Source organism: Ascaphus truei, chromosome 4 (assembly GCF_040206685.1).
Source record: "Ascaphus truei isolate aAscTru1 chromosome 4, aAscTru1.hap1, whole genome shotgun sequence".
NCBI classification, from domain to species: domain Eukaryota; kingdom Metazoa; phylum Chordata; class Amphibia; order Anura; family Ascaphidae; genus Ascaphus; species Ascaphus truei.
The window spans coordinates 409718745-409734368 of NC_134486.1; the positions used below are offsets into that span (position 1 = coordinate 409718745).

Here is a 15624-nt window from a genome sequence, read left to right on the forward strand (position 1 = left end):
TGTGCTTGTTGAATACAGGTAAGTTCTTTTCTTCTTGACCTCCTTGCTTCTGATGTGGCCCGCTGTACAATGCAGATGTAGCAAGACTCACGGTCTCCGGGTGCTGCAGGTCGATGAAGCAAATGGGGGTGAGTGAGGTCCATGCTTCCAAATGTGACCCCCCACCCCCACCTGTTAATCCTCCGGTGTCATGTGACCCGCGGGTGGCAGTGGCAACGGAGACAGTAAGGTTAGCCACCTCTGTACATGGCAGCCACAGCAGCAACACAGGAGTTAGTTGGGAAAGAAATAAGACGCTTATACTGAGCCTGACGATGAATGCATCACCCGAGCATTTTGCATGCAACATTTGCACATATGATCACTATATTTATTTTGCTCGATTTCCATCTTTTTGTTCTTGTCATTTCAACAGTACATCACTGTCATTTTTATACGTGGTTATGGGATTCCCATTCTTTTGGGATAGTGGGGCATGTGGGCTGATGTCTGTGTGGCGGGTATTTGTATAATGTTTGGTGTGATGTTGCATGCGTGTGCATTCTTCTTTGGGGTGTTAAATGCAATTTTACTCAACTTGTACAGTTATTAAAAACACAGCTACATGCATGGACTGGTACAAGGGAAAATAACTATTTTCTGATTCGTTTCTTTGATTTTTATTATCACCAACAAAGCTTTAACCCTTCAGTTTGATTAAGATGCTGAAATATTCTGATTTTGCTTCAGCTAAGTCTAATATTTTACTAATTCCCAGTGGCCTATTCCTTAAAGAGTAACACAATCAGTGCAGAATAAATATTGTGAGCTTTCAGTAAGAATTATTATAGGGCTGTACTGTTATTCCAAGTTATGCAATGCCGTGGTATCTGTGAGAAAACTGTTAATTCATTAAGGAGAAGCAGAATTAATTAAAAGTCAGATCACTTTAATTTGTAATTATTTGCAGCATAAACTCCGGCCCCTCTCAACCAGATACAGTACATCGTAATTGCAACTAAATCAATACACTTAGATAAAAAAATAAACATTTCAAAGCCAATGTTCATATTTTAAGTTATATTTGATGGCTTTGGGAATTGAACATCAAACAGACAACTCTGAACAGCCATATAACATATCACATCATTTTGGGGATGTTCAGAGATAATTTGGAAAGAATACAGCAGCAATTCTTAATGTGCAATAATCAGGACTCAGTTATGAAGTAGGTTATGGGTACCAACCAAACTATTATTAATATAATTTTATTTTACTATTATTAATATTATAATTTTTTTTCAAAATTATAGATACAGGTATAATTTATTATTTTTCATTTTTTTTTTTAGAAAACTACTGGTAAATGTCACAGTAATAGTTACATATCAGGAAAGGTGAAGTGCGTTTGTAATACAGTATGTAGTACAGAGTATGCAAACAAATACTGTACATTAAATAAGTAGGATTGCACCTAGTCTAACTATAATTACTAACCTGCTAATAATGTACAACATAGGGAAAGGTCTCAAAATCTATATAACTATAGAGATAGCTGGGCATACAATACGCTGGGAACCTCTGCTCATTTTTTTGGATCACACAAATATGAATATACAAAGTGTTAGCACACCAAGAAAAACGAAATAATGAACCTTTTTATTATCTAGGACCAGTGGTCAAAGTGGCTTAAAAAGTAGTGGTACTGTAGCAGACTTTTAAAAAAAATCTAAATGAATGTAACTTTGTGGAAAAGCGCTCATAACCATATTTTTGAAAAACACATACAATTTATTTGCTTAATAGCAGAATAGGAGAGAGGCTTCTCAAATAAATCACATTTTCTGGAAATAGAAAGTGGAATTGTAGGTTTGACAGCACAAAGTACTGGTCATTTTTGTAAATAAAAGTACTGATACTCTATACCCTTTAGTAGCATCGATAATTGGACTATCGTCGGGGCCTGAGGCTGGTATGTCCTACATAACCAAATTGAATAATTTCCTTTCTCTTTGTGTAATAACATATTGTTTTTGTTTTTTAGACTAAACTACAAACAGCAAAGGGACGAGTACCGTTAATCATAAAATACTGGCCGCTGTCCCCATGGCCTCGTTACTTCCTAATGCTTAATTCTTTATCCAATTAATAATAATGACAGATATAGGTAATCCTTTCGTTGCCAGGGGGCTGCAGTGCTTATTAAATATGGCCCAAGGTATCTTCCAATGCTGTAAGGTGCGGGGACAGCACCACTTAATAAATATGGGCCTACATCTTCTGGACTAGCAGAAAATGTAAACCCTTTTGTCCTTTTATGTTAGAGGAGCCCACTGGCAGCGCAAGGGTTAGACATGTAATAGCGTTCTGCTTCCTACAAGTTACTCACACCACATCTACAGATTTAAATACCATCATCTACTAATAATGTAGTAATTTCTGCACATGTGTAACTGAATAAACAGCTCCCACCATCTAAGTCAGGGCCCATACAAAACCTAAAAGCAATGTGAATGCCCTGATCTTTCATACTCAGAAACACAATGTTGTATGTTCTTCATAATGATTTCTTTTTTGGCTTTGGCCCTGGATGAAATCCATAGATGGCTAAAAGGACAGCAAGAAGATAAGCAAGATACCGATGTCCACTATCACTCCCTCACCGGTGAGGGGAACTTCAACTGGAGGTTTATATTTCCTTTCGACTACCTGATGGCGGAGGAGAAGATTGTCATCTCCAAGAAAGAGTCCATGTTCTCCTGGGACGAGACAGAGTATAAGATCCCGGCTCGTCTTACTCTGCAAGTCTGGGATGCGGATCACTTCTCTGCAGATGACTTCCTTGGTAGGCAAATATATTGGGTCCATATTCTAACAATGAGTGGGTTCCATGGAACACCACACCATGTCAAGGCAAGGTATCTGCTGGTTTTTTTCTCATCAATTGTTACTTCTTTATTTATTTAACCAACTTTTTGAAGGGGAGATTCCCTCCTCCTCCCTCAGCACCACGAACCTTCGATGCCACCTACGCGAACCAAAACAATGTTTCTGGTTCCGTTTCAGCCTCAGATACTGAGCCCCCAAATCTGAGCCGCTGTCCGGATTAATTTTAATGAACTATCAGATTTGGTAAATCAGGACACCCCTCCCCCCTTTAGAATGTCAACCCGCCCATCCTTAATTTACAATTCTTATTAAATACTGAATAAACTGGATATTTTATTGTTACTAACACTCTTTCTTTACCAAACAATCTTGCCCTGAACTTACCGTGTTTTAATGAGTAGGGCATTATGTCTGCCTATTTGCCCTGCCCTAACATAAAGATTGAAATGTCTAACTCTAATTTCTGTGACATCTAATGCTGCTTAGTTCATTACCTAAGTGTCGTTGTCAGTGAATCTGCATTATATTTTTTTTAATAGGTGCAATCGAATTAGACTTGAATCGTTTTCCTCGAGGAGCAAAGACTGCAAAGCAGTGCTCAATAGACATGGTGACTCCAGAGGTTGATCTGCCAACAGTCTCGATCTTCAAACAGAAGAGGGTGAAGGGTTGGTGGCCCTTTGTTGCCAGAAATGAAAATGATGAACTGGAACTCACTGTAAGATACTTCTCATTTCTATCAGCACTTCCATTGCTCTCTTGGGTTATTCTGCAATGGTGTTTATGGGAAAGACATTCTGTTAAGAATTAGACTTGCTCTTTGCATATGTTGTGCTGAGTGCTAGTATACCATCAAGAAAACACCATATACAGTTGGAAGGAAAAAGTCATAACTTTGGTACCATTGGGTTAAAAATGTAAATGAAGAACAAAGGTCGTTTAGCATAATTGTTACATAGTTGCATAGTAGATGAGGTTGAAAAAAAGACATACGTCCATCAAGTTCAACCTATGCTAAATGTAGACAACAGATACTTTATCCTACTGTATATCTATACTTACTTATTGATCCAGAGGAAGGCAAACAAAAAACCCCAGAGTCATATCATCCAATGATATCTCATAAGGGGAAAAATAAATTCCGACTGACTCCAAGAATTGGCAATCGGATGACTCCCTGGGAACAACATCCTTCCCATGTTTACTTATTTGGTATATCCCTGTATACCTTTCCTTTCTAAAAAGATGCCCAACTTTTTTTTGAACAAATCTATTCTATCTGCCATCACAGTCTCCATTGGTAATGAATTCCACATTTTAACTGCCCTTACTGTAAAGAACCCTTTCCTTTCTGGCTGGTGAAATCTCCTTTCCTCCAACCTTAAGGGATGCCCCCGAGTCCTTTGTACTGCCCTTGGGATGAATAGTTCTTTTGAAAGCTCCTTGTACTGTCCCCGAATATATTTGTATATAGTTATCATATCCCCTCTTAGCTGCCTCTTTTCTAATGTAAATAAATCTAATTTAGCTAGCCTCTCCTCATAAGTTAGATTGTCCATCCCCTTTATTAATTTGGTGGCTCTTCTCTGCACCCTCTCTAGTTCCATAATGTCTTTTCTAAGGAGTGGTGCCCAAAATTGTACTCCTTATTCAAGGTGTGGTCTTAATAATGCTTTGTAAAGGGGCATAATTACGTTTACTTCCCTTCCATCCATTGCCCGTTTAATGCAAGATAAGATCTTGTTTGCCTTTGCAGCTACTGAATGACTTTGGGCACTATTGCCAAGCCTACTGTCTACAAGTGTAACCATGTATTTTTTATAACTCTGTGCCCAGGACATACTTGAAAACGAGAGGTATCTCTCAATGTATTACTTCCTGGTAAAACATTTTTATAAACAAGCACTCCTACTGTAAATCCTTCTCCATCAAGGATTCCCCCAATTTATCCCCATTTAATGTGTAAGTTGCCTGTTTATTCTTGCTTCCCAAATACATAACGTTACATTTATCTGTATTAAACATCATCTGCCATTTACCTGCTTAAGTTTCCAGTCTCTCCAAGTCCTTCTGGAGAGAAATTATATCCTGCTCTGATTCTACTACCGTACACAATGTAGTATCATCAGCAAAGATGGAGACTTTTGTCTCAATGCCAACCTCAAGGTCATTAATAAACAAGTTAAAAAGCAGGGGTCCCAGTACCGATCCTTGAGGTACTCCACTCACGACCTTAGCCCAACCTGAAAAAGTTCCATTTATGACAACCCTCTGCTGTCTATCCTTCAACCAGTTTTCAATCCAGGTGCATATATTATTAGAGTCCAATTTTCTTTATTTTATACACCAACCTCTTGTGTGAAACCGTATCAAAAGCCTTTGTAAAATCTAAGTAGACCACATCAACTGCATTACCCTGGTCTAAATTCCTACTTACCTCCTCAAACAAACAAATAAGGCGGGGGGGGAGGGGTGTGTGTGTGTGTGTGTGTGTGTGTGTGTGTGTGTGTGTGGTATTATTTTTGTAATTATATTATTGTTGAGATTGGTTTCCTAATATTCCTTATCTTAAACCCTTAACAGCTTCAATGTATTTTAATTGTTTGGACTAGAATGAATTATCACTTTCACTTGGAAAGTTATCTTAACAGTTTTGCAGTGGACTGTTAAAAGTTTCAGAATGAGAAAAACATTACGGGGCCTATGCAGAGAGCAGCGCTATTTCGAAATTCGCCATTTTTTGGAGAAAATCGCGCAGAAAACAGCAGAAAATAGCAAGTTACGAAAAACGCGCCAATTTTTCTTTTCTATTTCTAAAACTCGCCTCGCGGCTGGCGAGAACCTCCATCTCGCCAGTTTTAAAAATATCCTAATGCAGAGAGGCGCGAACGGCATCTAGCGGCTGTTCGCGCCAATAAAATGGCGCGATTGTCTCCTTTTTGCCTCGCCAGAAAAAATTGGCAAGAAGCTGCCGCTCGCGGCCATAGCAAAGGGAAAAAAAAGGCGCAAATTTTTTTTTACACATTTCTGAAGCGCGCATCTCGCCAATTTAAACTCGCCACACGCATTCATGTTAAACATAGCAGAATTCGCACATTTCTGCATATGGAGAATAAAACTCTCCAAAAAAGCTACTTTTTAATAAACTCGCCAATTTTAAAATTCGCTGCTCTCTGCATAGGCCCCTACATGTGTAGAATGTGAAGACATATTGTGGGTTCTGATACCTTTTAGGGTAACCAATATGAGTGCTCTCCAGGTGAGATTGTACTGTACATAGCTTTTGAAACCTCATACAGTAGTTCTATTCGTCTAGTGTACTGTAAACTTTTGAAACGTCATAGATCTTTTCTTTGAGTATACGCTTGAGGCAGTGTCTTGAGGTTTTGAAGGCTCTGTACACCTTAATTTATATATGAAGAGTGCTCATGTTGATCCGCGAAAATATAATACAACATACAATGAATCTACACTTCTCCAGGATCAATAAAGCTAAATAGATGTGTAGACAACTCAATAGTGCAATCCAGTGAAGCCCAATATGATCCCATAAGTGCGTTGCACTGTATGTATTATTTGTGTACCATACTGTACATTCAGGGAACCTCTTCATGTTCCAAGTATATGTCCCACCTATATTTGCCCTAGAGAGACATTTAGTACCGAGTTCCTGTAGCCATATTGTGTCCTAGAAATGTGCAACTTGTTCTATTTTATGGATAAACAATGGACTAACAATATATTATTCCATTTACACGATGGAGAGCCAGGGTTCATGTTTGTTCACTTCACATTGGAGACTGCAGGCTTTATTTTATAACACATTTTGCTACAAGGAAGCAAATCTTCATTTGTAACATTACAATGTGTGTTTGTTTAGGGTAAAGTAGAGGCCGAACTGCACCTTCTGAGTGCAGAAGAGGCAGAGAAGTGTCCTGCAGGACTCGGGCGGAATGAACCAGATCCACTTGAAAAACCAAAGTAAGTGTTTTTCCTCCTTTTTACGACCTATAGTGTACAGCATCACAGCTGTATTTAGTGTGACACTAAGGCCAAGATATAGCACATTACTTGCCCTACTATTTTAGTCGTGGTTTATTAATGTGGTATGCTGCCTCCGTAACATAAAATGTAGGAACATGTGACTTCCACTCCTGTCCACTGGCTAAGAAGAGGTGGCAACCTGAAAGGAACAGAACATCTAGAGTCCGCCTGTCCCATGTGTAGTTGAGATGATGCAGAGCAATGCTACACTACCAACTTGGAAATATGTAATGAAGCTGCCAAGTAAATGCACAGATCCTGCAAGGATCCAGGTGTTACTGTAGCTTGCACTGGTCTTCATGAGTGGTATGCTGCGCTTTCTTGATATTACGATCTGGATGGATCAAAGGCTACTTCAATAGGCAAGCATATGGGATAATACTCTGGTGTTCCACACAGATGGGAAACTTTATGTGTAGAGACATGGGTGGTTATTTACTAAAGTCTCCCGGTTGCAAAACTGGGTTACAATCATGGCAGAAGATCTATTAAAAGGAACATTTCCTATTGATTTAAATAGGATTCCTTTTTGTTTTTTAATGAATATGGTACTGTATTTTGCACTGCTTTTGTTGCAGTTTTGCAGCCAGCACAGTTTAATAGACCAAGTAGTCTTTCAACAAGTAGTGATTCAATTATTTGCATCTTCTCATTGCCTAGACTTCATTCATTTTTTTTTTGTTGCAGGATCATTAACTATGATGGTGTCTTTTTGCAATATTTCTAGTCAGCGTAGGTTTTCAATAGCATGTAACAATTATATATTCGCACAACTGTATATCACAGCACATGGCTTTAGTGCGGCTAATGAGCTGGGTCAAATCTGCACACAATACATAGATTACATTTTTAATTAGAATTGTTGCATCCAACAGAAACAGGCACCCTTAGTTATGAGGCCAGTGGTTTCTGCTTCAGGGCAAATATCATTGGTTCCAGTGTGAGGTATTTGCCCTGATTTAACAAGCTGTTAAGCTGGGGCTGAGTGCCTCACTCTCTTCGTCCAGTGCTAAAAACGACCATCTTCTCAACGTACTAATTTCTCTTCCCTGCTGAGCTTGTTTATAACACTATTGGGTAGAAATCCTATTACAGAGTTTAACTCTTCAATGTCAGACACATTAGGGAAAATATGGAAATATGCCAAACATGAATTGCTTGGCCTTCTCTGAAGCTAATAATGGATAGAAACCCGGTCTTTATTTGGGGTTTTGTTTAGTAAGGGATTTGCACATATTGTTGTGTCCTTTTTTAAGAGTTTGCTTAAGCAGCTAATCCTGGTAAATCATGTTGAAAACATGGTCAATAAAATGTAACAAATGGAAACTTTTAGTGATTTAACATCCTGTCATTTAGAGGCTGCATCAAAAGATTTCTGCAAGTTATTTTTAAGGAGGACAAGGTTAATGATTTCCTTGATTTCCATTAGAACTGTAGCCAAAATTACTACAAGAACTAAATAAATAGATCATTAAAATATGGTTAACAAGTCATTCTCCTGCACACATTATCTCAGATGTGTAACAGCATATAGCTCCTATACTGCCTGCAAGGGGAGCGGAATGAGAATGCAAAACCAGTTTGTATAGATTGGATGCAGATGTACAGAACTGGCACCCAGAATAAGCCTGATAAGTGCCCTACAGGTCCCCAGCAAGGCGGTACTACTCACAGAAGTCACTTAGGCCAATATCCACCACAGGGGGTGCTAAGCTAAAGCACACTATTACTCCCATTCTTATGTGTGCCATTACTTACAGTGGCACAATTCCATAGTACGGGGAAACAGCCTCAGGCGAGGAGGAACCTGTGTGTGCAGCCAACACAACACAGACAAACAATTTCTTCAAAGTGCCGGTCTCCTCAAAGACAGAGATACAAAGTAACGCTCTACTCACAATAGTATATGTTGTTTGTCTCTTATACATACAGTATTATACTATGTTTTGTGTTTTTTACATTTTCTTTAAGCACATCTCTACCGTCTGGAATCCAATTCGGTTTCTTCCTGTTGGTGAATATATCCTTTACCTGCCGGCGCCTTTTTAACACTATATCTTTTTTTCTTGCTCTACTCACAAGTTCATACTGAAATTCTCCTCCTAAAGTGACAGCCAAGAACAGTGGAAAGACAAAAAGTGACAGGTCCCATATGGACCTTTCATAAACCTGATGAAAAGACCGTATAGGACCTGAAATGTTATCTTTCCCCTGTTCTTGGCTGTCACATTAGATGTAGAACTTCATTATAAACTTGTGAGTAGAGCTCTACTTTCTCTGTCTGAGAGGAGACCTGCACTCTGAAGAAATTGTTTGCTATTACTTAGCACTGTTTGGTTGATCTGGACCTTTGTCCTTTCCCCACCTTGCAGTAGCGTTACTCACCTGCCAGTCAACCAAAGGTTTATTAGACTTCAGGCATAAGCACAAATAACAGGCGTCGTGCGCTTCTTCGTCCCGATAATAAATGGCATATGGAGTTCTTGGCCCTCTGAACACGCTCTCATTATCTGCTCCTTTTTACTAATATACAAACGTGCTTACTACACCTCTTTGTTGGTATATTAAATAACAAGGGTAAAAACATTTATATCCAAACAAAAATACATAGGACCAGCTCAAAAAGTATGAAAAAATGAGAGATATGCAAAATTATAAGCTAAAGCAGTAAAATTCAGGGCATTATTGAAAACGCTGCTCTCTGATTGGTTAAAATTCCGGGCATTATCCAATCAGTAATGCCCGGAATTTTAGCAGCTTGCAAAGTGCAGTTTTCAATCTGTTTATTTCCAGCCAATCAGCTTTAAGAACAGCTGAGACAGGGCAGGGGATTGGTTAGATTGTAGTAACAGCTCTGAGACAGGGCAGGGGATTGGTCAAAAAGTATCAGCCACGGTTTAACTCCTCCCCCTCCCGAGCTGACTGAGATTTTCTGAGCAGGTTCAGTTGAATGGGGGAGGGGTGAAGGGGGGAGAGGAAGGGGGGGAGAGGAAGGGGGGGAGAGGAAGGGGGGGAGAGGAAGGGGGGGAGGGAGGTCTGCAAAGAAGTAAGTGGCTGCCTGCTGTTTTTGGCTGCAGTTTGTGTGTGTGTGTGTGTGTGTGTCAGTAGCAGTGTGTGTGCTGTTGTGTTGTATATCTGTGTAGAGGTGTGTGTGTGTGTGTGTGCTGTTGTGTTGTATATCTGTGTAGAGGTGTGTGTGTGTGTGTGTGTGTGTGTGTGTATAGAGCTCCAGTGTGTGTGTGTCAGTAGCAGTGTTTATAGGTGTAGCATGTGTGTGTAGCAGCAGTTTGTGTGTAGAGGTGCTGCGTTGTGTGTAGAGGTGCTGTGTATAGAGGTGCAGGTTTGTTTTTCTGTGCAGTAGCTAGGAGGTGTATTAATCCTGAAGAAGTGCACATTTCGTTGCAGGTTGTGATATCGTTTAACGGACCAACCTCACCCACTTACAATAATGTTGATACCTCCTCCAATATACCTGTGTCTTATGAACACACAATCCCCTCTGTACACGACCTGCTGTAATATCTGTCTATCACATACCCCATTGTCAACATGCAGATGTAGCAGGCTTCATCGTTCCCCCAGATAACACAACATATCCTGTTGTAACGCAGAATATCGCAGCGTTTCCATAGTATTAAATGGCAGTGAAAATACAACTACTTCATCCCTTCTACCTTACTACAATAGTACATTTATAGAAGGGACTTGTGAGGTCTTCAACGCTTTTCTCCATCTACTATTATGATGAATTTCCATGTTTGTCCATTAAAAGGTGTCACAACCCGTAACAAACGTTATTTTAGTTCACTATCCCGTTTTGACGTCTTTCTGTCCGTTCTCTCCCTCCCCCCATCTCATGTTCTGTCTTATCTCCTCTTACTTACCGTCTTTACACCAGTCGTCCAGATACGAGCTTCATTTGGTTTCTGAACCCCCTGAAGTCTTTTCGCTACTTCATCTGGCACACTTACCGCTGGCTGATCCTGAAAATCCTCATCCTCATCCTTCTTCTCCTCATGGTCGGCCTCTTCCTTTACTCTTTGCCTGGTTACCTGGTGAAGAAGATGCTGGGCGCCTGAGGGGTTTCTTGCCACTAATGGTATTTTCCCTTCCTTGCTCTCCCAACCTTTTTACATCTGCCTACGGTATATGCCATTGACATACCTGCTAGTTACTGGCACATTAGTGGGCAACGTCTAGAAAATGTAATATGCAATAAGAAAAGTAATGGTGGCTATAGACAAAACAAAAAAGGGTACAGTCTCAGCCAGTAGATCAGAGATGAAGGGTACAGTCTCAGCCAGTAGATCACAGTCTCAGCCAGTAGATCACAGTCTCAGCCAGTAGATTACAGGTCTCAGCCAGTAGATAACAGAGATTAATGATACAGTCTCAGCCACTGGATCACACAGATGAAAGGTACTGTACCATCACAACCAGTAGATCACCATCTCAGCCAGTAGTTAACAGAGATGAATGGTTCAGTCTCCTCCAGTAGATCACCATCTCAGCCAGTAGATCAAAGAGATGAATGGTACAGTCTCAGCCAGTAGATCATTAGATGAAGGATCGTCTCAGCCAGTAGATCACACAGATGAAGGGTACAGTCTCTGCCAGTAGATCACATAGATTAAGGATACGGTCTCAGCCACCAGATCACATAGATGAAGGGTAAAGTTTCAGCCAGTAGATCACACAGAAGAAGGGTACCATCTTATACAGTATATCAAACCCGAATAAGGGTAGTCTCAGCCAGTAGATCACACATATGAAGGGACCAGTCTCAACCAGTCGATCACACAGGTGAAGGGTGCAGTCTCAGTCAGTAGATCACACAGATGAAGGGTAAAATTTCAGCCAGTAGAGCACACAGAAGAAGGGTACCATCTTAGACAGTATATCAAACAGACGAAGGGTAGTCTCAGCCAGTAGATCACACAGATGAACGGTACAGTCTCAGCCAGTAGATCACACATATGAAGGGCCCAGTTTCAACCAGTAGATCACACATATGAAGGGACCAGTCTCAACCAGTAGATCACACAGATGAGCGAACCAGTTTCAGCCAGTAGATCAGACAGATTATCAAGAGAAGAAGGGGCTTTATGAGTGGTTGATTCACTTGAGCAAAATATAATGTGGACAAAGTACATTTTTAGGCATATAATATTGACAGTCAACAGGAAGTAAAAGTCTGCAATAAAAAAAATAATAAGAAGAAATTACAATATTTGTAAAATCCATAGGTCCAGAACCCCTGTGAGATGCTCTAAGCATTTTCTTAGTTCACTTTTTATGTGAAACACGTCCAGTTTGAGTGCTATTTTTTCCTTTTTCTCTTTGCCAGATCCTAATTATTGTGCCTTTTTACTGTATGTATTTCACTCATTCTATTGACACCAGTACTCTGGGACACTAGTACTCACTGACACTATTACGCGCGCTAAGCCAGTCCATTTATTTCTGTCTCCATGTTCCAGTACAGAAGAAAATAAAAAATGGTACATGGGATCTGTGCAATTTAATAGGCCCCTGTGTATGTGGAAACATTGTCTTCCCGTATTGTCCCAGGATAAATGACACTAGAAGCACTAACAGTGAGCTACGTACCATTTATCTGTTGTCTTCCCAGGATCCAGTCATTTTGTGTTATTCTTCATTATCTGGTGGTAATTTGTTTGTACTATGGATCACCAGTCAAAGCCTCTGCTGCTGCTTTGATTTCATTTATATGCAGTTGTTTAACCGTTGTCTACGTTCTTTGTGCCATCTCCTCCCATGTGTGTCTCTTGCAGTGTTCCTCTTTACGCAGCGCGTTCCCTATTCTGCGCTTCATTGTTTTGCATATATCATTCTTATTTGAATACTTCTCGAGTTGAGTTGGTTAGCTGGTGCCTGTGGTATATAAGGAGAGAGAAACATTCATATTAATCTAGAGTCTCTCTCTTGCTTTATTGAACACTGTATAAATGCTATGTTTTGCCAGATTTGCTTACCAAACTTGCATATCACAAGTGACAGAGAAGCCCAATGCTACATCCAATATGACAAAAATACACAGTAAAATACTTATATATTCTCTTGAAAAAGGGTCATTTAGTTTAACTCTTTGGCCAAAGCATCGTAAGCCTGCAAGCCACGTCAAGGCAGACCCAGTTTGCAGGTCCTAACACTACCAGATAAAATACTAATATACCTCTATTAGAATTAAAATAATCCTGTACCTCTATTAGGAGGGAGAAAGGCCAACATTGGATCTATATCCAGTAGAATGAAAAAGACCTGCTTACTTGGGAAGCGGGGAGGGGCGGGCTTAAACCCTGGGAAGGAGGAGCCACTAACCTCCAACAGCTAAGACAGCTGAAAATAAGTTAACAAACAACACACAGAACCCCAGCAAGCTAATTTTAGGAAGCCCTGAGCCCCCACAAAATATGTATATGTGTCAAAAAGGAGAGCTACTGAGCGTGGCAAATGTATACAAGCGACAGAGAAGCCCAATGCTACATCCAATATGACAAAAATACGCAGTAAAATACTTATATATTCTCTTGAAAAGGGGTCATTCAGTTTAACCCTTTGGCCAAAGCATCGTAAGCCTGCAAGCCACGTCAAGGCAGACCCAAACTTGCATATCACCTGGATATTGACAAGTCAAAAACGAAATTGCTACAAAAAGAACCCTATTGGTCCAATTTGGACACGTGAACTGATTCAGTATATTTCCCGTTATCTCATGGAAACTCCATTCTTGGCCATTAAAGAAGTCTCAATGGAGTTCCCGGGATTGGCTGACCTGCGATGTGGTTTATTGCACCTCGTTAAGTGACATTGTGTTGAGTAGCAGTATAAAATGCAGGTGCGATAACCCGTATCGGAGGTCAGTAAATGTCCTCTGTGTCCAAGTGATTGTGAGCCAGTAAAATGCCTCTGGATATGTGGCTCCTAGCAGGGCCGGCTTGTACTTTTGCCGGGCTCGGTACAGGGGCTTTCGCGAGACCTCTTACCTGGTCTGGCGCCGCATCTCTTCTTCAGATGACGCAGTGTCACATGACATCTTGGCGCCATGCAGTGTCATGTTGTCATGGCGATGCGGTGCCATGATAACGGCACGTTGAAAGAGGAGATGCCACCAGAGAAGGTAAGAGACCGTTCCAGAGGTCCCCACGTCCACCCCCCGGCATTCTGCTTTATGGCTGTGGGGAAGAGCGCGGGGCCTCTGTAACCGCAGTGGTGTCGAGGGCTCCACCACCAAGCCGTTCCCACAGACACTAAGGGGGACATTTCTTAAAGTTCGGCTTTATCTCCTCCCAGCAACATGACTCCTTTCTCTGATAGTTCCCAGCAGTGGAGGAGAAAGCCAATCGCGCAGCTTGAGGAATAATTTATACGATGTGGCGAAGGGGCGACCGATTACCTGTATCTACATCAGGGTCGGTCAACCCCAGCCCTCAAGGGCCCCCAACAGGTCAGGTTTTAAGGATATCCCTGCTTCAGCACAGGTCGAAGACTGAGCCACCTGTGCTGAAGTAGGGATATCCTGAAAACCTGACCTGTTGGTGGCCCTGGAAGACTGGAGTTGGCCACTCCTGGTTTAGACAATTTTAAGCATATAGCCAGAGCTGGGACGACACCATTATCGTTACATTGTTGAGCTTTGAAGATGCACGTTAGAGCAGGGGTGCCGACCACGGAACTCAAGCCCCCCCCAACAGGTCAGGTTTTTAGGATATCCCAGCTTTAGTCGAAAACTGAGCCTCTGATTGATCCACCTATGCTGAAGCAGGGTTATCCTGAAAACCTGACCTGTTGGTAGCCCTTGAGGACTGCAGTTGCCCCCCCCTCCCCCATACATTCTGGTAGTAGACACTAAATGACAGTGTTTTCAGCTCTCGGTCATTTTGATCGGTGATCTGCAGTCGGCCGATGCCAACAAATTCAGTTGCTGGTATTATCCTCCAGACACCCAAGTGATGAATGCAACTTTGTAAGAATATAGCAAATATCTGAGGACACTGCAACACAAAATAAGCCAGAAATAACTTTTTGCAGTCTGCTGCACTCGTCCAAATGTGTCATCATACAGTACTGTAGGTGTAAAGGATGCAGGACATATTTGCATTTTAATCCTTGCTCTATAGGATAATATAACACTGTCACTTTACTTTCTCTTGCTGTACACTCGCGGCTCCAGTTTAAAGCCTTGTTGAGCTGCAGAGTATGGGGATTTTCTTTGCGACTAATGTCCACTTTTATTTAGCAGCACATGGAGTTTGACCATATATTGTTTACAAAGCCATCATTCAAATATATAAAATAATATAGGTAAATAGAAGTAAAATACGTGAATAGCGCGTGATGTGCACAAACAATGCGCTGGTTCTAGGTCCAATCACTTTGGTTACCATCAGTGTTTCCCAACTCCAGTCCTCAGGGAACCCCAGCAGGTCGGGGCTTAAGGATATCCCTGCTCCAGCACAGGTGGCTCAGTCAAAATGACAGAGCCGCTGATGGACCCACCTGTGCTGGAGCAGGGATATCCTTAAGCCCCGACCTGCTGGGGTTCTCTGAGGGCTGGAGTTGGGAAACACTGGGTTACAGTATAGAATGATCATTTCCCTGCCTGCTCTGCACACCAATGTACAATGGGACGTCCTGCATCTGCAGCTGAAAACCTAACACCACTAACCTTGCATTTCAGAATAGTCGCCT

At 41.2% G+C, this 15624-nt stretch overlaps 1 protein-coding gene across 11 annotated transcripts in view; it reads left to right on the plus strand.

The window, feature by feature from the left end:
- The window catches only part of OTOF (otoferlin), a 398008-nt gene that overhangs the window by 379322 nt on the left and 3062 nt on the right, over positions 1–15624 (plus strand). For 7 of the 11 annotated variants that reach the window (XM_075598737.1, XM_075598748.1, XM_075598742.1 and 4 more), the window contains 3 exons: positions 2583–2824; positions 3408–3586; positions 6749–6849. In XM_075598737.1, coding sequence (XP_075454852.1) covers positions 2583–2824; positions 3408–3586; positions 6749–6849 — 522 coding nt within the window. Of the gene's footprint in view, positions 1–2582; positions 2825–3407; positions 3587–6748; positions 6850–10810; positions 11012–15624 lie in introns of all 11 variants that reach the window. The other 4 variants (XM_075598740.1, XM_075598738.1, XM_075598741.1 and 1 more) reach the window with 1 other exon arrangement.